The sequence below is a fragment of the Oryzias melastigma genome, linkage group LG9 (assembly GCF_002922805.2).
Source record: "Oryzias melastigma strain HK-1 linkage group LG9, ASM292280v2, whole genome shotgun sequence".
NCBI classification, from domain to species: Eukaryota; Metazoa; Chordata; class Actinopteri; order Beloniformes; family Adrianichthyidae; genus Oryzias; species Oryzias melastigma.
The window spans coordinates 11,913,916-11,935,956 of NC_050520.1; the positions used below are offsets into that span (position 1 = coordinate 11,913,916).

General features: G+C 42.1%; 1 protein-coding gene across 19 annotated transcripts in view; it reads left to right on the forward strand.

The window, feature by feature from the left end:
• Window positions 1–20,782, forward strand: part of cacna1ba (calcium channel, voltage-dependent, N type, alpha 1B subunit, a) — a 124,850-nt gene extending 104,068 nt beyond the window's left edge. For 14 of the 19 annotated variants that reach the window (XM_024260129.2, XM_024260128.2, XM_036213486.1 and 11 more), the window contains 10 exons: window positions 1,460–1,565; window positions 3,231–3,338; window positions 5,642–5,763; window positions 7,860–8,038; window positions 9,287–9,380; window positions 9,474–9,593; window positions 11,401–11,439; window positions 12,603–12,819; window positions 12,987–13,204; window positions 15,424–20,782. In XM_024260129.2, the coding sequence (XP_024115897.1) occupies window positions 1,460–1,565; window positions 3,231–3,338; window positions 5,642–5,763; window positions 7,860–8,038; window positions 9,287–9,380; window positions 9,474–9,593; window positions 11,401–11,439; window positions 12,603–12,819; window positions 12,987–13,204; window positions 15,424–15,948 (1,728 nt within the window). In that variant the 3' untranslated portion in view covers window positions 15,949–20,782. Of the gene's footprint in view, window positions 1–1,459; window positions 1,566–3,230; window positions 3,339–5,641; window positions 5,764–7,859; window positions 8,039–9,286; window positions 9,381–9,473; window positions 9,594–11,400; window positions 11,440–12,602; window positions 12,820–12,986; window positions 13,205–15,423 lie in introns of those variants that run through there. The other 5 variants (XR_002917588.2, XR_004948425.1, XM_036213484.1 and 2 more) reach the window with 4 other exon arrangements.
• The last annotated feature ends 1,259 nt before the right edge of the window (window positions 20,783–22,041 follow it).

The following is a 22,041-nucleotide window of genomic DNA, read 5'->3' on the forward strand; positions in this document are numbered from 1 at the left end:
GAAATAAATAATAATTAATATCAGTCTGTGATTCAGATATTTTTAGGCCAGCAGAGAAGGCCTTGCAAGCCCTGACGGCCCGCCACTGGCAAAATGGCGGTATCCGTTTCAGGAATTGACGGTGAAAGCGGCGGCCTACTTTCACGAGGAGTTGAGGTAATGCATTTCCAATGGGGGACCTCATGGCTCGAGAAGTCCATTATTTTTTACAGTCAATGAGTTAAGCTAATATTTCAGCTACATGTTATCTGTTTCTTAATTTAGGCTTCATTTCAGTTTTTATGCTATTTTGAAATTTTAGCTATTTTTTCATCTATCATCTTCAGCGTTTTTAGCTATTAATTTCAGCATCTTCAGCAGCCAAATTCAGCTTCCAGCATTCACACTAGCATTATCACAGGTAATGCTATATATGTAGTATATAATTATGTTAAAAAGTTATGGTTTTAAAGTTTATTTGTGTTCAATAAATGTTTATTCTGTTCGGCCCACAACCTAAGCTGTGTTTTGGATTTTGGCTCTTGTGCGATTGAGTTTGAGCCCCCTGGGATAGAGCTTGAATTCTCAAACAAATATCAGGTGTTTTTTAAAGTCTAAAGTCAAACTGACCCATAGTATGATGGAGGAGCACATTTATGTGTGCACATGTTTGTGTGTGTAAATGTGTGGCGGTGCGTATTTGCATGTGTGTGTTTGATGGTGTGGGAAAACACTGTAAATTTGTGTCTGTGTTTGTGTGTGTGTGTGCGAGGGTGTGTGTGCATGTATCTGTGTGTGCACGCACACGTGGCGCTCTCAGCTCTCCATGCTCGTCTCATCCTGACTCTGGTCTCTTCCTCTGCACTGCTCTGACAGCTCATGAATGTGAATGCTTTTGTGTTCAGGGGGAGCTCAACTCTTACAGCAGCAACGTTTCAGCACAGCGTGTGAATCTAGCGGTGCCATCAGTCCTTTGTAAAACCACATTTAGGTCTTATGGCTAGGCTCCCCATGCAATGGAAACTCTGCATTCAGTCAGCTTACACAAAGAGCAAAGCAAACTCAACAGCCTCAACTCCAGGTTGATGGTTTCTCCCAACAACAGAGTCGAGCTCCTGTGACTGTCTTAGGCACCTCCATGGTTATGCGTACCATGCCTTCTCTCACCTTTTTTCAGTCAGTGTCAGTCTTGCACCAGTGCACTTTGACATGCTTAACACAGTGAATACTGTAGCTAGTAGCAGTGGATGTGGTTGTCTAGTTCGTTTGCTTGTGTTTGGAGAGAAGACTTTTTGTGTGCTAAAGGAAGAGTCATTAGCATCTTTATTTGATATGGCCCAAAGTTTTGCACCAAATTTAGATGGTAAAGAACAAACTCTGAAGGACATTGTACCACAGCAGCACACAGATTGATTTCTCCGTTTGTGTGTTCGGATCAGGGAGTTTGATCAGCGCCTAACCAGGTGTTTGTTCTCCTCAGCGCCTTGTCAAGATGAACATGCCCATTGCTGATGACAACACGGTTCACTTCACCTCCACCTTGATGGCCCTGATCCGCACTGCGCTGGAGATCAAACTGGCCTCAGGTTGGTTAAGAAACGGAGGCAGCAAACATCATCACACATGAAGATTACGGCGCTTTTACCTCAGAACGGCAGCAAGAAAATACATCTAAAGTAACTGTAGAGGTTTAAAGATCTAACAACAATGGGGGCTCATAGGGTGTTGGGTGTTCAAGATTAAATCCAAATCTTCACAAGATTCCAAGATCTTAACTCCATAAACAAAGATCCCAGCAGACAATGCCAAGTGGGCCCCATATGTTTTAAACATGGGCAGAAAATGTGGGCCTGCAGTTTTTGTGGTGGCCCTACCTGTGTTTGCCCACATTGACTCAAGTGGGGATTCAGTATGTTAGCTTGCTACTCTAGTCAGCTGCACGGTGGACAGGGTAGTGTGCAAGCAAGCTCTGTATCACGCTAGCGAGCTCCACTGTAGCATGCTAGCGAGCTCCACTGTAGCATGCTAGTAAGCTCCACAGTGGCATGCTAGTGAGCTCCTCTGTAGCACGCTAGTGAGCTCCACTGTATCACACTAGTGGTATCACACTAGTGAGCTCCACTGTATCACACTAGTGAGCTCCACTGTAGCATGCTAGTGAGCTCCACTGTAGCATGCTAGTGAGCTCTTCTGTAGCATCCTATTGAGCTCCACTCTATCAAGCTAGTCAGCTCCACTGTTGCATGCTAGCGAGCTCGTCTGTGGCACGCTAGCGAGCTCTACTGTATCACGCTAGCGAGCTCCACTGTTTCACACTAGTGAGCTCCACTGTATCACACTAGTGAGCTCCACTGTATCACGCTAGTGAGCTCCACTGTATCACACTAGTGAGCTCCACTGTATCATGCTAGTGAGCTCCACTGTTGCATGCTAGTGAGCTCCACTGTAGCATGCTAGTGAGCTCCACTGTAGCATCCTATTGAGCTCCACTCTATCAAGCTAGTCAGCTCCACTGTTGCATGCTAGCGAGCTCGTCTGTGGCACGCTAGCGAGCTCTACTGTATCACGCTAGCGAGCTCCACTGTTTCACGCTAGCGAGCTCCACTGTATCACACTAGTGAGCTCCACTGTATCACACTAGTGAGCTCCACTGTATCACACTAGTGAGCTCCACTGTGGCACGCTAGCGAGCTCCACTGTATCACACTAGTGAGCTCCACTGTATCACACTAGTGAGCTCCACTGTATCACACTAGTGAGCTCAATTGTATCATGCTAGCGATCTCTGCTGTATCATGCTACTGAGCTCCACTGTAGCATGCTAGTGAGCTCCACTGTATCACACTAGTGAGCTCAATTGTATCACGCTAGCGAGCTCCACTGTATCATGCTAGTGAGCTCCACTGTTGCATGCTAGCGACCTCGTCTGTATCACGCTAGTGAGCTCCACTGTATCACGCTTGTGAGCTCCACTGTAGCATGCTAGTGAGCTCCACTGTATCACACTAGTGAGCTCAATTGTATCACGCTAGTGAGCTCCACTGTATCACGCTAGCGAGCTCCACTGTTGCATGCTAGCGACCTCGTCTGTATCACGCTAGTGAGCTCCACTGTATCACGCTAAAGAGCTCCACTGTATCATGCTAGCGATCTCATCTGTAGCATGCTAGTGAGCTCCACTGTAGCATGCTAGTGCATACTGAAAAACTGTAGCTTGCAGCTGAAATGTCTGTTTCTTCCGTGGATTTTAGGAATGGTAGCACAGCGACTGCTGGATGCTGAGCTTAAGAAAGAGTTATCCACAGTTTGGCCCAGCCTTTCTCAAAAGACTATGGATCTGCTGGTAACGCCACACAAGCGTGAGTATCCTGGCTTGTTTTATACAATCTACAAAGTCTGCCTGAAAGTGGGCCGCTCAGAGACGGCGAACGTCCCATTTGAGACTGGGAGCTGCTCCAATATTATTCCATCTTTCTCATTGCAAGTCTGCTTCTGTTCTCTCCTTATCCCAAACATAAAATAAGTCATGGAGACTGCTGATCCAGCCATGTCGACTGTCAGAGTCACCAGCTCCTGATAATGACTGTTTAACCAAAATAAATAAAGTTGCAATTTTTAAAGTAAGAATTACTTAATTAGCATTTATTTGATTTAGATTAGTTGAATGTATAAACTGATGTCTGAGGTTCACATAGATGATAAACTATGTAGGTTTTTACATCCTGTTGACCTGAAGACGTCTTGTTTGATCAACTCTACCTCCAGAATGAACAGATTTTATATGGAAGAGAAACTTTGGTAAAAAGTTTGATCTTTTATGAGTTAAAAGCACAAATTATCTTATGCTGAACAACATTGGATACTAGCTGTCCAGAGCTGCACTGAGACACAGAGCAGCCTAAATTTTGAATATAAGTTATGTGTGCTTCTGTCAAACGTATAAAGAATGAAAAAAAATTACAATTTTGAGAGATTCTAGGTTCTTTTTGAATTTTTGCCTTTGTTTGTCCCAAAAAGTAGACAGAATTCAAATCTATTATTAAAAAAAGAAGGTCATCAATACAAATCCAAATTTCTTAAAGACTAAAGTAAGACTATGCGGCTCCTTCTAGGTTTTGATGAGTAGAAATCGAGCCAAAATGGCTCTTTCACTGTTAAAGTTTGCTGACCCCTGGTTTAGGGCCAGCTCTAAAAACAGTTGACTCCTTCCATGCTCGGCATTGGGGCTGTGCAGCTTTACCCTCTGAAATTCTGAAGTTGAAACGCATGATGAAATAGTTCTATGAGTGGAACTCACGATTTGCAACAATAAGCTCTCTTTGCTGTCACAGAAAGTATCCAGAGAGCAGATTTTGTTGAAGTAGGTTTGACACACTTTTGAGGCTCACAGGATAAACAAAATATTAAAATTCCAGAGGGTTCACCATCAAAAAGAATTCCAAAATGCAAAAAGTGAGTTAATTGACCTAACTAAAAAAAGATATGTCTTAATTAGTTTATAAAATCTTCTATTATATTAACTCTTTAACATCTGAGGAGTCGTCTGTAATGCTTAAACTCAAAAGCTCGCCACTTTTCTCCTTCAGAATCTACTAGAATTATCATATTAACGGTTGGAAAGTTACAGTAAGTCAAAGGACATGAACACTGGAGCTTAATTCTCAGAATACTATTAAAAATGAGTTTTGTTTTTGGATGAATTAATAAACAATGCTGTCACTTCATAGTTCTAAATTGAACCTTTTATGAATCCACAGAAATTACTTAATTTAGTATCAATCTGTTTATTTTAAATGTGTTAACTCAAATTTTAGACTTCACCTATTGTTAACTCACTAATTCTTTCGAAGTTAAGAAATATGATTTTTGTGAACCAGGCCATTTTTGATGAGCCAGCAAATAGAGGATTGAAGCCAATAATGCATGTGTCAAAGTCAAGGCCCAGGGGTCGGATCCGGCCCTCTGGTAATTCTATCCGGCCCTCCAGATCATTTTATTTTGGTGTTATTAATGGCCTGATGTTACCTTATTTCTAACTTTTTCTAACTTAAACAAGTTTTAAGTTGATTTATTCTGGAATATTATTCCTGCATTTTTATTATTCATAATTAGGTTGAGAAGTTACAGTTTTAAAAATTGGCATTCTTCTAGCTTTTTGGACTATTTTGACATTTACTAAGATTTTTAGGCTATTTTGGAGTTTAGCTAATATCTCACCTACATGCTAGCTGTTTTGGCTAATTTAGGCTGTTTTCATTTTTTTGGGATGTTTTTAAGTTTTGCTATATTTTAGCTACATGCCATCTGTTTTGGCTTACCTAAATTTTTAAGCCTTTAGCAATTTAGCAATTAGCTAATATTTTAGCTGGCTATCAGCTTTAGCGTTTTTAGCTTTTTGCTTCAGTGATTTCAGCTATCAACTTCAACGTTTTTAGCAATCGTTTTCAGCATCTTCAACGGCCAAATTCAGCTTACATCATTCACACTAGCATTATCACAGGTAATCCTATATATCTAGTTCATAACTATGTAAAAAAGTTACAGTTTTAAAATTTTAAACATTTTGTTTTAGAGTGTTGAATAAATGTTTATCCTGTTCGGCCCGTGACCTAAGGTGTGTCTCAGTTCCTCTCCTCCTCACTTTCCCTCTCGTCCCCCTCAGCCAACGAGCTGACTGTAGGGAAGGTATACGCCGCTCTGATGATCTTCGACTACTACAAGCAGAACCGAGCCAGGAGGCTGCAGATGCTGCAGCAGCCACAGCCAAGCACGTCGAGCTCCCGGGTAAAGCATCCCTTTATGCTCTCACACACACATGCAGAAATGCTCTGATGCGCACCAGATGCTGGGATGTAAAGCTGCATGCATGCACCTGCAGAAGGTGAGGGAGATGCACACTCTGGCTGTTTGCCTGCATGAGACTACACATGAACAGATGTTTCTTCAGGAGCATCTAGTATTTACCAGAGAGCTGAAGCAGATCTGCCACTCGTCCACTGGGAACATTTCTTCTGCTTGTTGTCCTCAGAAGTTGGTAACTAAATGTCTCTGAATCTGAGCAACTTTGAATCGGTGATCAGCTGCATGCAGGTTCCTCCTAGAAATGCTGCACATCCACTCCAAACGTGCATGTCTTCTCTGCTATCCTCAAAGCCACACATGCCAAACATCTGTCAAACTCTGGTCTCACTCATGAGGATGTTTAACACTGACATTTTGGGCAGCAGGCTCATGGTTTCATTAGAACTGACATCATAACAGGCCCACATGCGCAAAAAAGGTAAAATCTTTAGTTGACTAAAGTCTTTAGTTTTATAAAAAATTTTCTTTGGCACAACACAATGGACATTAAAGTTTAGCTCCAATCATCTTTTGATCTATTTCCAAAGCGTTCCCAGTGGTCTTTTCATTAAGATTCTGATGTTTTTAGCCAAAAAAAGAAATGCAAAAATTTAAAAACTCTGTGTGGTTTTCTATAGCGTAGTTTCTGGAGGGCAGAAGGAGTTGATCAGAAATTCACTGAGTGCTGGGTGAGACTGTTCGTGAGGAGATTCTCCCCGACTTCCCCACATCTATCTGTTTATGCTCTCCCCTGCTAGCTTACAGCCCCTCACAACCCCGACCTAACATTACTGGAAAGGATGAGCAACATCAGAGCCATCCAGCCGAACAGTTTAGATCCAGATTCCAGATCAGGAAAACAAAGACGTTCATGGATCTATGTGTCTGTAAGTGGATGATCAGAATGGAGTGGAGCAGGAAGATTTTGGCCTGCTGATTATAGGACCTATGTCACTGCTACAAGAGTTTTCAAAATACATTTTTGTCATCTGCTCCTGATTCACAATAATTTTAATGAAGAACACTCAAAAAAACAATTTTAGTTCTAATTTTATTTATCATACATCATGAGAAAAATGCCACAAGAACATGTTAAAAATAGTGCTTTCATGCAATCATTTTTTGTGCCATTACTTAATAATGACATGTACTTAATTAATTAAATAGATCAATTCCATTTGCAATTTTTAAACTAATAATTGCTGTTAAAAATCTAATTTTGAGGTATTTTATTTGAGTTTGTGACATTGTGGCACAGTAAAAGATCAAAGTAAAACTAAAAAGTGACTCAATAAAGTCTACAGAAAGCAGAAAGGAAATTAGATTAATGTAGTTTCAAAAAAATAAGGCCCAGAAATGTCTGTAAATAATTCATCGCGATTGATGTGATAATTCGTCAGCCCTTGATAAAGACCATAATCATTGGAGAAGGTCTTCAAAACCAAATTATAAAAATATAAAAAATAATATATTAGTTGACAGTTTGAACAAAGGAGAAGCTTTCTTTACTCAGTGATGCTTTTTTGAATTAAAAACTTTAAGAACAAGAGAAAATAGTTCCCTTTAAAGGAAAATCAATGTATTTAATTGTTTACACTTTCCCAGTAAATGCTGATTTCCGATCTGTTAATGAATATTTTTAAACCCGTCCCTACAACACATTCTGGTGAATGTATGCTGACCCCCCCAAATGAGCTTCAACAGATCTCTTTTCATTTAACTGAACTATGAGGGAATGTTTGCATTTTGGCATTCTAACTGATCAGAGCTCACTGTTGCATTCTGGAGCACAGCCTGACCGGATTCTGAAGAGCTCTCATAGATGTCATGTAATATAAATGATGCTGACAACACAAAACTGTTTGGCTTACTGTATGAATATACTGCATAAAAGCATGATGGCTGGAAAGGAATATTATGCTGCTGGTGTCCACATGTGGACGGCACCAAGCCCCCACTGTTGGACCCAGCTCCAGCAAATATTCTGCCTGCTCCCTCTGGATGTCTTCAGCATGTCGCCATCCGTCTCTCCTCCACAGTGCAAGGTCGGGGCTCTCTTTAAGCCATTGCTGCCTCTGACTCACATGCAGGGACAAAACCTGCCAGTGATCATCAGCGTGGACTCTCCCAGCATGCTTCAGCCCAGGCCCAAATCCCGCCCCATCTCCCAAGCACCCACCAGACTGAGCCTCAGTTCGCTCAACAATGGAGGCACACTGTAAGTCTCTGAATGCACAACCCGGGTTCACATACCTGCAAAAATCACAGGTGGAGCTGCTGTCGGTACCACTAGAACACACGTCTCAAACTCAAGGCATATTTTGGCATTTACTAAGATTTAATACGTGTTTTAGGCTATTTTGCAGTACAGCTAATATTTCAGCTACGTGCTAGCTGTTTTGGCTAATTTGGCTTTTTTTTTTAGTTTTTTAGGCTGTTTTGAAGTTTAGCAATTTTTTAAGGTACATTTCAGCTGTTTTGGCTAACCTAAGTTTTTGTTGTTGTTGTTTTAGACTAATTTGGCATTTTACTAATATTTTAGGTGGCTATCAGCTTCAGCGTTTTCAGCTATTTGTTTCAGTGTTTCCAGCTATTAGCTTCAGGGTTTTCAGCTATTACCTTCAGGGTTTTCAGCTATTTGTTTCAGCATTTTTAGCTATTACCTTCAGCGTTTTCAGCTTTTAGCTTCAGCGATTTCAGCTATCAGCTTCAGTGTTTTTAGCTATCAATTCCCGCATTTTCTACTATCAGCACTATCATCTTCAGTGTCCAAATTCAGCTTACAGGATTCACACTAGCATTATCACACATAATGTTATATATCTAGTTCATAATTATGTTAAAAAGTTATGGTTTAAAAGTTTTAAAATGTAGTTTCAGAGTGTTCAATAAATGTTTATCCTGTCCGGGATAAACAGGGAGACCTAAGGTGTGTTTTGGATTTTGGCCCCTTGTGTGATTGAGTTTGACCCCCTACACTAGCATGTTGCTCACGACTTCATCTTCACATGGAAAACTCCTGTGCTGGTGAACCTCTTTCAGCCATACAAACATGTATGCAGGCTGTACAGACGCCATGCAACATGAAAGTGGTGAAGGACCTCAGCATTAAAGCAACATCCGCAAGTTGGTTCGTTAAATAATAAACAATCTTTCTATTTTTATTTATGAAACGTCACGTTTTAATTGAAGATGGTAACCTTCATTAACCCTTTAACCCCTGAGGTGTCGTTGGTGACGATTAAACACAAAATCTTTAACTTACTGTAACTTTTCAACCATTATTACGATAATTCCAGTAGATTCTGAAGAAGAAAAGTGGCTCACGCACATTTCTCCTTCACAAACTACTGGAATTTTGTGTTAATGGTTGAAAAGTTACAGTATGTAAAAGAAGAATCAAGACTTGTTAAGTGTGATTCATCAGACCAAGTTATGATCACATAGATTAGACTTCGTCTTTTAGGATGTTGGAGACCCCCAGGGACGCGTACCCTGCTAAAGCGAAGCGAACCGTCAGAGGCCCTCCTGAGGACACTTCAGACCCCGTCGTCTTTCAGGTACCACAGACAGCAGGGGTCCCACATGGCCTGTCTGTGCCGGACAGACAGCTGTTTGAACTGACAGCATGTCTTTGTGCTTGTGCTGTCCAGGAGCCAGTGGAGATGAGGAAGATGGAGACTAGTGTCAGCAGTACCATCCCTGCCCCAGAGTCAGGGCTGGAGATCCAGGGAAGGGCTGCCTCTATGCCTCGCCTGAATACTGAGCAGCAGGTAACCCATTATGTCTGATGGAGACTGTCAGGAAAAAGAATCTTCAGAATTAAGAATGATTTCCAATGAAAAAGAAGGAATGAAGCAGTTGTGTAAACACATGAGTCTTGAGAAAACATAACGTCTTTGAAATGATGTAAACACTAGATCACAGATGTACAACTCCAATCCTGGAGGGGTGCTGCTTGTTTTTAAGTTCAACAAAAAGATCCCATGATCATGAGTATTCAGAGCCTTTGTTCAGGATTGAGTAGACGAACCTCTTCAGATAGTACAGCCACAAGTCTTCTTGAGAATGATGCAACAAGTTTGTCACACCTGGATCTGAAGATCCTCTGCTGTTCTTTGTTCAGATCCTCTCCAGCTCCATCAGGTTGGGTGGTGAACACTGGTGCACAGCCATTTTCAGGTCTCTCCAGACATGCTCACTTGGGTTTAGGTCAGGGTTCTGTCTGACCAGTCAAGAACAGTCCGAGTTGTTCTGATCCACTCCTTTGTTCTTTCAGTGGTGAGCTTTGGCTCTGAGGTCCTGATGACTCTGGAAGAGGTTTTCTTCTGAGACATCTCTGTACTTTACTGCATTCATCTTTCCTTCAACTGCAGCCAGTCGTTCTGTCCTGCTCCACACCATGATGCTGCCACCACCATGTTTCACTGCAGGTGATGAGCAGTGTGTGGTTTTCTCCACACAAACTGCTTAGAATCAACAGCAACAAGTTCAGTTTTGGTGTCATCAGACCAAAGAATGTGATTCCTCAGAGTCTGGGAGTCCTTCATGGGTTTCTATCAAACTCTGTGTGGACTTTCAGATGTCTTGAACTGAGGAGAGGTTTCTGTGGGGTCACTCTGTCATGAAGCCTCGACTGATGGAGAGCTGCAGTGATGCTGACTAGTGAAACTTTCTCTCCTCCTCCTACTGCATCTGTGGAGCTCAGCCACAGTGATCTCTGCTTCTTCTTCACCGCTCTCACCAAAGCTCTTCTGCTGTGATTGATCCGTTTGGGTGGACGGTCCGGTCTGGGAAGAGTTCTGGTCGTCCCAAACTTCTTCCATTGAAGGATTCTGTGTTCTTAGGAACCTTGAAGGCTGCAGAAATTCTTTGGTAATCTTGTCCAGATCTGTACCTTAATGCCACAGTTCAGTCTCTGAGCTCCAAGCAGTTTGATTAAACACAGCTGGACTCCAATGAAGAAGAAGAATCTCAAGAAGAAATGAACAGCATTGAGTTCAGAGTGAGAGTCACAGCAAAGTCTGAACACTAATGACCAGGAGGTTTTAGCTACATTTACAGAAATGTGTTTGTATCTGTCATGATGGTTCATTCAGTGAACATGAATGAGGAAGCAAATGAACTTCACTGGTTTTGGTAAATGACTGCAATCATACAGAGTGAAACATTGAAAGCTTCATCTATCAGCTTTAGCATCTTCAGCACTAGCAAATTCAGCTTCCAGCATTCACACTAGCATTATCACAGGTAATGCTATATATCTAGTTCATAGTTATGATACAAAGTTACATTTTTAAAGTTTAAAAAATGTCGTTTTAGAATATTCAATAAATGTTTATCCTGTTTGGCCCGCGACCTACGGTGTGTTCTGGATTTTGAGTTTGACACCCCTGTTTTAGACACACCCAAAAGTATGGGGACCACTGCCTTAAATAACACTAATACTTTTAAACTTTGATGAGGCACATTGAAACCTTCAGGTTTGGATTGATCGATTGTCTTTCCTGCTGTGAAGGTTCTGCTGTTCCTGATGTTCGTTTTGTCTCTCTTCTGTGTCCTCTCTGTCCTTCTTCACAGCAGAGCCGGTCTCGTCTCTCTGCGGGGATTCAGCCAGCTGTACGTACACGCTCTTTCTGTCTTCATGCTCATGGGGGGACGGTGAGGGTTGATGTTGCTCACAAATCTGTACATCACTGGGGTTCTTCCAGACCGGCTGTCTCTCAGCAAGCCCCCGTTGCCCCCCACCCCCTCATCCATCATCCCTGTCACTAAAAAGGCAGATTACAGAATATTAAAGTCCCATTCCGATCACCTTTTGATCTACTTTTAAAACGTTCCTGTGATCTTTTAAGTATGATTATTCTTTTTAAGGTAAAATCTAAAACCTGCCGCTCGGCAGAAAGTACAGTTGTAGGTGAAAATATGTGAACTCTTTGGAATTTCTTGGTTTTATGCATAAACTGGACACGCTATTGTGTTGAATAAAAACATTAAAAACATATTTTGGTGGGATTTAAGCAGGCAATGTTTTTCTACATCGTTGTGATTTACATTTTAAATTATTTAAATTTTTCATGTGCCCGTTTCATGCAGAGGTACTCCCAAATGGTTCACATACTTTCTCCTGCCATTGTATGTCTGTAGGAGCTGTTGGTGAAGTGGAAACCCACCCTGACTTCCCTGGGCGGGTTTCCACTTCTGGTGGAAGGTTGGCACCGGTGTTCGGCACTTTTAGTTGTTTAATAGATGCATAATTTATTACTTAAACAAAGTTTTAAAACAAGATGGCTAGCACCATTTCAACAAACCATTTTCAGCACCACGGTCTCATACAGTTATATAACTTCAACCTCAGAAAATAAGCAAAACCTTTCAACAAAGGATCCCCAAAATCTCATCACTGCCTTTTCTTTAACAAGGAATTGTGTGAAGTGCAATTAAATTGTGATTTGAAGAACAAAAATCCAAATCCAGCATCTGTCCCATAAAGGTTTTCCATTCAGTCAAAGACTTTCTAAAGGACGGTGAGGTCTCTTCATGGATGTTGTCCAGAGGTACCTCTGTTTGCAGTGAAGTGGCTGCTCCCTCCTCATCAGTTCAGGACAAGCAGCCAGAAATGCAGCCCAGCATTCTCCTCCTGGACCTCAAACCAGAAGAACAGTTTCTATCTGAAATCTGAAGGGGGCTCATTACAATAATGAATTTGATTCTGAAGTTTGCTCTCTGACCGAGTCCTGTGTATGTCAGACATGAAGTTGCTGGTCTTCTTCATCTCTCAGTCTGTTGGTGACGCTGGCCCCATGAAGCGCTCAGCCTCCACCGTGGCTCCACGACAGCTGGAGGAGCCGGCCCTGAAGCAGCACACAGCCGAGAAACCATGCCAGGGGAGAACTCACCACCACCACAGCCACCACCGCTGCCACCACTGCAGAGACCGCGAGAAGAGGCAGAGGTCTTTGGATACGCCTGTAGGGGCTCAACCCCCCGGCTCTGCAGGTCAGTCAGCTCCTGAACAAAAGCTCAATAAACGACAAGCTGCATCAGTGAGTAGTCTCATCCTGTTTAGTGACACTGGACCTCAAACAGGATTCTCAGACCAAATGAACTACAGTCAAGCTCCCAGTCACTCACAGCTTGGCCTCCAACCTTTTTTTTTTCCAAAGGTCCAGCAGGAGAGCCAGCAGTCAAGACGGCAGCTTCCAGAGAACGAGGTCATAACCGTGGGCGCTCCCATGAGAGGAAGCACCATCACTCCTCCACAGACAAACAGCGCTACTACTCCTGCGACCGCTACTGCAGCCGGGAGCACAGCTGCACCAAATCTGCCGGTGCTAGCTGTGCTGTCTCCCCCACTGAGACACAGGAAACCAGCAACAAGCAGGTGGGGGCTTCAACAGCACACTTCCTTGTATACATTTATCTGAGTTTCATTGAGGGAAATAAATATTAGATCCTCTAGTAACCATCAAGAGTTCTGGTTCACACAGACCAGTTAGACTCTCCTCATCAACCTGTCTCCTGAACTGAAGACACCTGTTTGAACTGATCACCTGTAGAACAGACTCCTGTCCACAGAATCCTCCATCAGTCAGACTCCAAACTCTCCAACATGGAAAGACTCAAGAGCTTTCAGTGGATTTAAGGGAGAAGATTGTAGACCTGAATGGACAGCCCATCTCTCCACCAGGAGGATTAAAGGGGTCGTGGATGAGTCTTCTAACAGGATCATGACCTAAATCATTCAACCAAGACAACCAAGGAATCTCTGAAGAAGAACCAGATGAAGGTCATGGAGTGGTCTGTCAGTGTCTGAACCTCAGTCCTCTAGAAAACCTCTGGAGAGAGCTGAAGCTCAGAGTTGCTAAGCAACAGACACCAGATCTGAAGGATTTAGAAATCATGTGTAAAGATCCTCTGATCTGTCCAGAAACCTGATCATCAAGAAACCTCTGACCTCTGTGCTGTGAATGAAGGTTTGATACAAAGAACTGAATCTTTCTGGAAACAGGATCAAATACTTATTTCCCTCAATGAAATATAAATATATTTATTTACATTCTTTAAAGTTGGTTTGTTGATTTTCTATCTCACTGTTCAAATTAATATACAATTAAGATGGCAGACTGACAGTTTCTTTTTAAGTTAGCAAACCTACAAAATGAACAGGGGATCACATACTTATGCCTAATACTTGTGCCTGATAGACTATTTTCAAGGACCAAAATTTCTTGTACTGTTTTTTCCAGAGTATAAGTCACACTTTAAGGAGAAAAGTCTAGCACTCCTGAACAAGTCCACCAAGCGGGGCGTAATGCTGCATTCACACTAAACACAATTCCAGCATCATATTCACGTCTGCTGCCTCTTTTGACACGCGACATATCTGATGCTCAATGCCTTTCCAAAAATGTATCTATAAACCAGATGTTTGTTTTTAGCCTCATCGCTAAATGAAAGCATTTGTACATCTCTGTTACGATGCAGACACAGATGACGTCGAGAGATCAGGTTCATTTGTTTAGTAGAGCTCTTAAAAAACATCAGTACTTACGTCTCCATCTCAGAAGGATTGTTACCTTCTGACTGCAGGATCTGTCTGAATGACAGCAGTTCTTCCATCTCTCTCTGTGATCCAGTTTGATTACTTGTTGTCCTGCATTATTTTGAGGATTGAAAAATAAAAACAATAATAATGTCTCATCACAAATAAATTATCAAATAATTTAGGAGGAAAACGATCAGATTCCATGTTTGTTTTGGACAGCACTTGTTCTGCGTTGTGGTCATTAGCACATACTGATACACACACCGACAGCGCCCTGTTAGTAGAAAAACAGGAATGATAAATCATTTAGCCTATTCATATTTTTAAACAATCACAAATAAGTAGCTCCTGAGTATAAGTCTCACCCCTGACAAAACTATGAAAAACTGTGACTTATACTCCAGAATATACTGTCTTCAATCTCATCTTTGTGTAGATCTGTAATCTACTTTAAATCTTCTTATAATACGGCGGTTAGTGCCTGTTTTCCACTGTGCAATAGTTTGGAGGTAATCTCCCTCATATCCAAATGTAAAGTAATGTGATGTCACATGTTTGTTTTCACACGCAAATTAGGGTCCTTGTTAGTACAGTTGTTAGTACATCAGGAGCGTAAGTCCAGGAGCTTTTTTGGACTAACGCCTGGTTCACACCGCACTCGGAAGCGGCACAGAACGTGTAACCCAGTGTAAGACTAAGTGTGGTCTGATAACATGCATGCTGGAAATGAAAGGAGTGCTGGATCACAGGGCAATCTCTGCATGCCTTTTGCTACTGTCTCTTCTGTTTCTTCAGTGCAGTCTCTCATGGCCTTTCACTTTCCCCACTTTCTCTTTTCTTCATTTCCTGTCCTTTGGGTGTTTCATAACATTTCCATTTCTATTTGTTCTTTTATTCTTTTCTTTTTGTTCATCATTGTTGTCCGTCACAAATTATTATTGGTGTCTTCCTTTCTTTTCCCCTCTGGACCGGTCCTGTCCTCTTGGCTTCTTTTTCTCTTGACATTTTTCCTCATCGTTCTATTGTTTCAAATTGCTTGTTCAATTTTCATCTAGGGCAGTGGTTGGGTTGAGGGCAGCCCAGTGGCACTGAGCTCTGCTTCTAGCACACCGAACCGTGGACGTCGGCAGCTCCCACAGACCCCCCTCACCCCACGCCCGGGGGTGGCATACAAGACTGCAAGTTCCTCCCCGGTGCACTTTGTGCCTGCTCAGGCCTGTCTTGGCCGAATGAGCCGTGGTCAGTCGGAGCACAACGCCCTCCGCCAGAGCAGTTCCCGCCACTTCCCCTGGCCTGTCACCCGTATCAGCTCCGAGCCTTATCTAGGTCAGGGCCATGTGGAGGCCCTGGACAGCCCCTATGGCAGCCTTAGGGACCAGCTGGATGTCTTCCGGGATGCGGCGTCCCTGTCCTCCAGCCCCAGTGTTGGAAGCTCATCTCGGACCACAATGGCTCGGGCGATAGAAGATTTACATCCATCTCTTCCTGTAAACTTTAGCGTGCCCAATGGGTACCATGTCATAATTGGTGACAGCAGCAGCCCAGGATCTGGTATCAAGGCTCTTAGGCACAGGAGGTAAAGGAGGGAAGGAATGGTGCTAGCATGGCTTTAAACCAACATTTTAATGCATTTTTGACCAATTGTGAAGAGGTTTATTATCTTCTCTGAAGGCTTTACTTGACATTGTCACTGTGTGTTAAATGCTGTATTTTAATCCAGACTAAGTTAAGGAGAACATCTGAAAAGGAAGAGTGTTTCACTCAAGGTTTGAATGTGAATTTGAAGGACCCTCCTCTTTGAGGAGAGGTACAGCATTGGCGATTAGAAGAGCAGATCTTTTGCCAGTGTGAGATATTTTTCTGTTGTTAGTTTGATTTGATGTCAGCCTTTTGTTGATACCACCACGCTGACCCTTAGTCAGCTTCATAAACAAACAGAAAGTCAACATTTTGACCTCCAATGAGTGCTCAAACCAAACGTTTCATTTAAATGAAGTGCAGATGTCTTTTTGCACCAGGAGATCTGCTGTCTTCTAGATGGGGGGGGGTCCAGCTGTTGTCTCTTCACCTTCTTTGTGGCAAGCATTTCTTTTCAGGGTCAAATAGAATGATATTGGGTATTATTTCTGCCTCTGGAGGCATGGCAGCACTGATGTCTTCCTCACATACATCCCACAAACACAGCACAACATTTAATATAATTTATGTTTCTACCAAAGGATGAAAAAAATCCTAAAATTAAAATAAAAATGCACCAATTTGTCAATATTAGTGGATTTTTAACTGGTGTACAACTGATGTGCAGGGAAAAGAAACATTACCTCGTTTGAATTTTCATTTTCAGCTGTAACTTTTAAAACTGGGATTTGGACAGTGTTTCTCCTGCAGTAGCAGCAACTTTTCATACAGTTTCCAACATCATTATATTACATTTCATTTTTGAGGGAAAACTACAAATAAGTGATGGTTTTGTCAGAAGTGTTCAGTATTTCCTGCTGTTTTGGATTGATTTGGACTTTCAGAACCAACAGACTGTGATAAGAGTTCAGGAAACATAAATCGAGGTGATGTCTCGTGCCAGTCAAACAGTTCTGGCCTTTACTCTGTGATACTGGACTTCCAGAACAACACTAGACAGCTGCTGTCTGTCCAACAGAAGAAGTTGTTAGAGAGCTGAGCTTTGATGTTGAAGAACACTAATTTACTCAACAGAAACTTTAGTGACTGAGGCTCTTCATCAGCAGGTGTTCTCAGCTCACTCCTCAGCTCGCTTCAGGTTTGTCGCTGGAAACAAGCTAGCAGACGGATTTTAGCATTTTTGCTTTACCCCTCACGTGGGGAAATTCATGCCCTAACAGTTCAGTTTCTTCAAAAAAAAGGAGCATTTAACATTTCTTCAGAGTGATGCAAAAAGCAGCAGTAATTTGAGACCAGCAGCCACATGTCTTCAGTGTTTGGAGTCAAAGGGCAGCAGCAGGACCGAGGAGCAGCATGGTGGCCTCAACAGAAAACAGATCCGAGCAGTGACTTCAAACCTCAGACATTATGACACTGTACAGACAGCTTTAGTTTACAAACCTACCATTCCATGATGATGCCTAATCCTTTCTGACATTCCCTCAGCACGCCGTTCAACAGACGGCGCCACATGTTTTTGTCAAATCAATGTTTCTTGCAACCTTAAGAAGAGAAGCAGTGCATGGTGATGGAACTATGAGTGATTTCTATCAAACTTCCTTGTAGATGTTCTCTTTATATTGTGTGCATTTTTTGTATGACATGAAGGGTTGTTTGTGTGTTTCATGTGAAGTGCTAATGGTTTGCCATCATTTCAGGTGTAAGGTTTCTTACTTCTTTACAATGTTTTTGACAAAGTGCCTATCCTTTTAGAACTACTGTAGAAAAAGATGCAGCATCACCTGTTTTCTAACATGTCCACACCAGAGCAGATGTAGGACTCCTCCTGTGTGTAGCTCTGCAGGAACACATGTACAGAAAGCCTTATTTGTGTGTAGCGACTATGCTTGAAAACAGGAAGGAGAAATGACTTTAAAAACGCTTTCTTTTGGTTTTGCAAACACTGTAACGTTGCGAGCATTTAACTGCATTTCCAGGAAAACCCGTATGTAGCATGTTCAGAGGGCAGACGGAACAGTTTTCATCGTCAGGTGCAGGTGAGGCTCAGCAAACACCTGGGTTTGCATGGGGGGGCTGATGGTTGGCGCTCAGAGAAGGTGGTTTGTTGATGTTTCAGTGTTTGGCTCTGCGTGTGTTTGTGTGTGAAGAATTGCTTCATGCTGGGTTGGAGCTGGAGACTTTTTTTCTTTTTTGGTTTGCAGCGCTCATTAAACTCCTTTTTTTTGACAGTTTTCACCCAGAAAACATTTCTGGCAGCAGCTTCTGCTCCTCTGATATTGCAGTGATCCGGTCTGTTCACACAACTCTTCCAGTTGGCTTTCCGTTCGATTGTTTGGTTCTGATCCACATTGGCAGAACCAACATCCTGAATGGCTGCATCATTAACTGTGTTCCAGTTTCCTCTTTGTGAGTTCTGTTTTCATTCTGGCAAATGAAGCTTAGAGTCACACAAACTACATTTTAATGAACAGACTAAAAATCACATTTTCACTTATTTGTAACCTTAAAAATGTTTACATTTGTGCTGGGGTTGCAGTGAAAATGGTAAATCCTTCTGCATTAAGAAATGAAAAATGGGATATATTTGGGATCTATTGTCAAACAACTACCATTAAAATGTCATCTAGTAACTCACAGTCTTTTATCAAAAGATTCATTTATTTAAAGTGAACCACCATCTTACCTGCATGCTCCACTTCTTATTCAGGGTATGAACAGTATGAACACAATTATCCCGTAGTCAGCATAAAAATGGACAGTTTGGTGCCAAATATTGATATATTAAGCAATAATATGTACGGTCTGAACAAAGGTCCTTCTCATGGGCACTTCATGGGCGGCTGTGGCTTTGAACACTCACATGGAGTAAACGGATAACGTCAAAGGGTCGTCAGAACAACCACACATTTCAGTGAAAATGAAATGATTCCTCTAACATTGTCAGATGCTTTGGTTTCATTTGTTTGTTTCAGTCATGTTAAATCAGGATTCTGGCCCTGTGACAGACCAGCGAGCTGTCCAGGGTTTACCCCCCCTTCACCCTACAGTAGGGACAGGCTCCAGCAACCCCGTGATTCTGAAAGGAGTAAAGACGGTTTAGTAAATGGATGGATGATGGATGAGGGGTCCCATCTGTGAGTCTGAATTTGGTTTGATTAAAAAAAATACATTTGAGGTTGATTTAAATTAAGAGAATAAAGCAGGAAAGAGTTGGACTCCCATCAGAAAGGCAAACGGTTTGAGAGATCTTTGAATCAACCATGTTGACGTTAGATCAGATCAGAGTGTCAGATCAGCTGATCCATGCTAATGGCAGCTTCAGGGTTTTCTTTCAGTTATCAGAAACACTGCCATGGAGTGGGAACTGTTTACATTCCAAAATCTTAAAAATAAGAGTTATCCTAGGCTGGATTTTGCTGTTTTTAGCTGCTTTATTTTATCTCTTAGGAACCAGAGAATCTGTTTTGTCAGTAAGATAAAAATGTGTCGGTGTAGTAGATTTCTGATTGACTGGAACTGGGACACAGTTAATAGGTCAGCGTGTCTGAGTGATGCAGATGTTTGCTGACCTGTGCAGGAGGTGCTGCAGGATTGGTTTTGTGGGTTCAGCTGTGACCTGCGTAGCTCAGCTCCAAACCAAACTCATGAAAGCCGGAAGGCTTTTCCCAGCTGCTGTATGAAGATGTGAGCTCAGCTGAGCTTCTCTTCTCACTGTTTCACACCAGCCTCTCTGCTTCCCAGCTCCTGTGTCTCTGCGTGTGCATGAGAGTGTGATTCAGGACTGCTTCGATCCAAACCCAGAACCATATCTGGTTTATGGTTAACACATGAACCATTTTTGTTATGCAACCTTGAGAGATTTTCTGTTCCGATCTGAGCGGCGCTGAAACCTTTGTGTGCAGAACTCTAAGACTCAGCAAGTAGGGCTATGCAACAAGACAAACTCATTTCTCCATCCTCTCTGTAGCTTCTAATGCTGGTCTCCTCAGATTCAGGCTTCAGCATGATTGTGACCAAATGTTTTATAGAAAAAAAGCAAATACAAAAAAAGATTTGAAATGCATTAAGGCACAACGTGTAAAGATGAGGCAGAATATTTAGAATTACATGCTTCTCATATATTTGCATGCATAGCGTTTACCCACTTCAGCGATGTCGAATGGGGAGTCGGTTTGCTCCAGGTGAGAGTCGATGTGATCTGTTTGTTTGCAATAACCCAGTTTTATTGAGAAGTTGTCAGGACGCCTTTGTGTGTCCGATTTCAACGTTTGGTTGTGCAGAAGTTCCTCCTTTCAGCAGCTTCGTTTCACTGTGGAGACAGCTCCTCTGATTTTGTGGCCTCCGCTCTGCGTGACAGGAATTGGACCTGCGTCCCCGTTTCTCCACAGAGCACACCTGAAAACACAACATCTCTTCCTTCTGCGTGGCATTTTCCGGAGAAAATACAAATGACTGCATGCTCCAACTATGTACGTGCATGTGCAAATCTTAGTACTTTTATATACCACGTGACTTTTGGTTGTTGATTTTTAATATTTGATATGAACTGTGGGGCTGAAAGACTTCTTTCTATAAAACAGTATTTAATGTTGTCTGTAGTTGAGCCCCACACAGCAGAGCTAGAACATTCCTTCATTTGGGTGTTGGGATTTGGTGAAATGTTTGATTTGCCTGACTTATGTTTCTGGGCTGTACTTTGAATTCTGCAATTGTTTCTACATTGAACATTTTGTATGAAGCAAAGTTCCTTGAAATAAAAAAAAGAATAAAATCAAAGTGCCTCCAATTGTTAACATTTCTGTTGAAATCAAACACAAGTTCATGGTTTTCAGAGATGATTCAGAAGAAACAAAGTGAGTTCCTCTGCAGGCATGCACACTTCTGCATCTCCAGACAATATGCTGTCTAACCTCTCAGGACTGGGAGAGTCTGACTCTGAACTCCAGTACCACTGAAGAAACATACCAGTATCAGTATGTTTGTTGGAAATCTCCAGATATCAAACCAGTAGGACTGTGGGTCCTTGACAGGGATCTATTTGGTGGAACTGATGGAAAGGTCTGAGCAGACACTGGAATCAGAGCAACTTGGTTTGTTATCCCATTAACAATGGAGCTCCAGTGTTTATCTTCTTTGATTTACTGTAACTTTTCAACCATTAATACGATCAACGTAATTCCAGTAGATTTTGAAGCACAAGAGCGGCTGCTTTTCTGCTTCAAAATCTACTGGAATTACGTTGAACTTGTTGAAAGGTGACAGTACGTTAAAGATTTTGTGTTTAAGCGTCACTGGCGGCGCCCCTGCTAAAGGGTTAACCTGATCTAATATCCTGTTTTCAAAGACTCTGAGCTCAGACCTTCAGGACCGCGGTTACAGTCAAACTTCAACCCTACTCCACTATTTTCCACAAGTTCCAAGGGAATTTGTCCTACAGCCTTTTTCACAGGTGATCCAACAAAGCTATCAGGGTGATCCGAGTGACCACACCCCCCTCCGTCTGGGTGTGGTCCTCAGAGGAGCATGCACCCCCCTCATTCCTGCTCGTGGTGCTGTTGTGCATGTCTTAACTTTGATGGCTTTTTAAATATTTGGCTAGTTTCTATTCTAACTTCTGTGTTGCCTCAGTGCTGGGATTCTTTATGTTGCAAGGATTTTATAATGCTGACTTGACGTTTTGTTGCTCTCCTTCTTCTTCATGTTTGCTCCTCCTCCTTGTGTTAAACGTTAATCCTGTTTCTTCTTGTTCCATGTTCTCTTTGGGTGAACCAAAGCCATGTTGTGAGTAAGGTTAGACTGTTGTGTTCATGTTGTTTCTTGACGCCTCTATGCTTTTGTTTTGTTCTTCCTCAGATGCATGCAATCGTTGTAGTTTTTTTTCTTTGCAGCTGTTTTCCAGGCTAGTTAAAAAGTTAAATCTTGTTCTTAATCTGTATTTTTTTTAGATAAATAAAGTTTAAATAAATACATAAAAATCTACTTGTTGTGTTTATTGCTTGCAACCTGCGTCTCTGGAGCCACATGTGGCTCTTTTA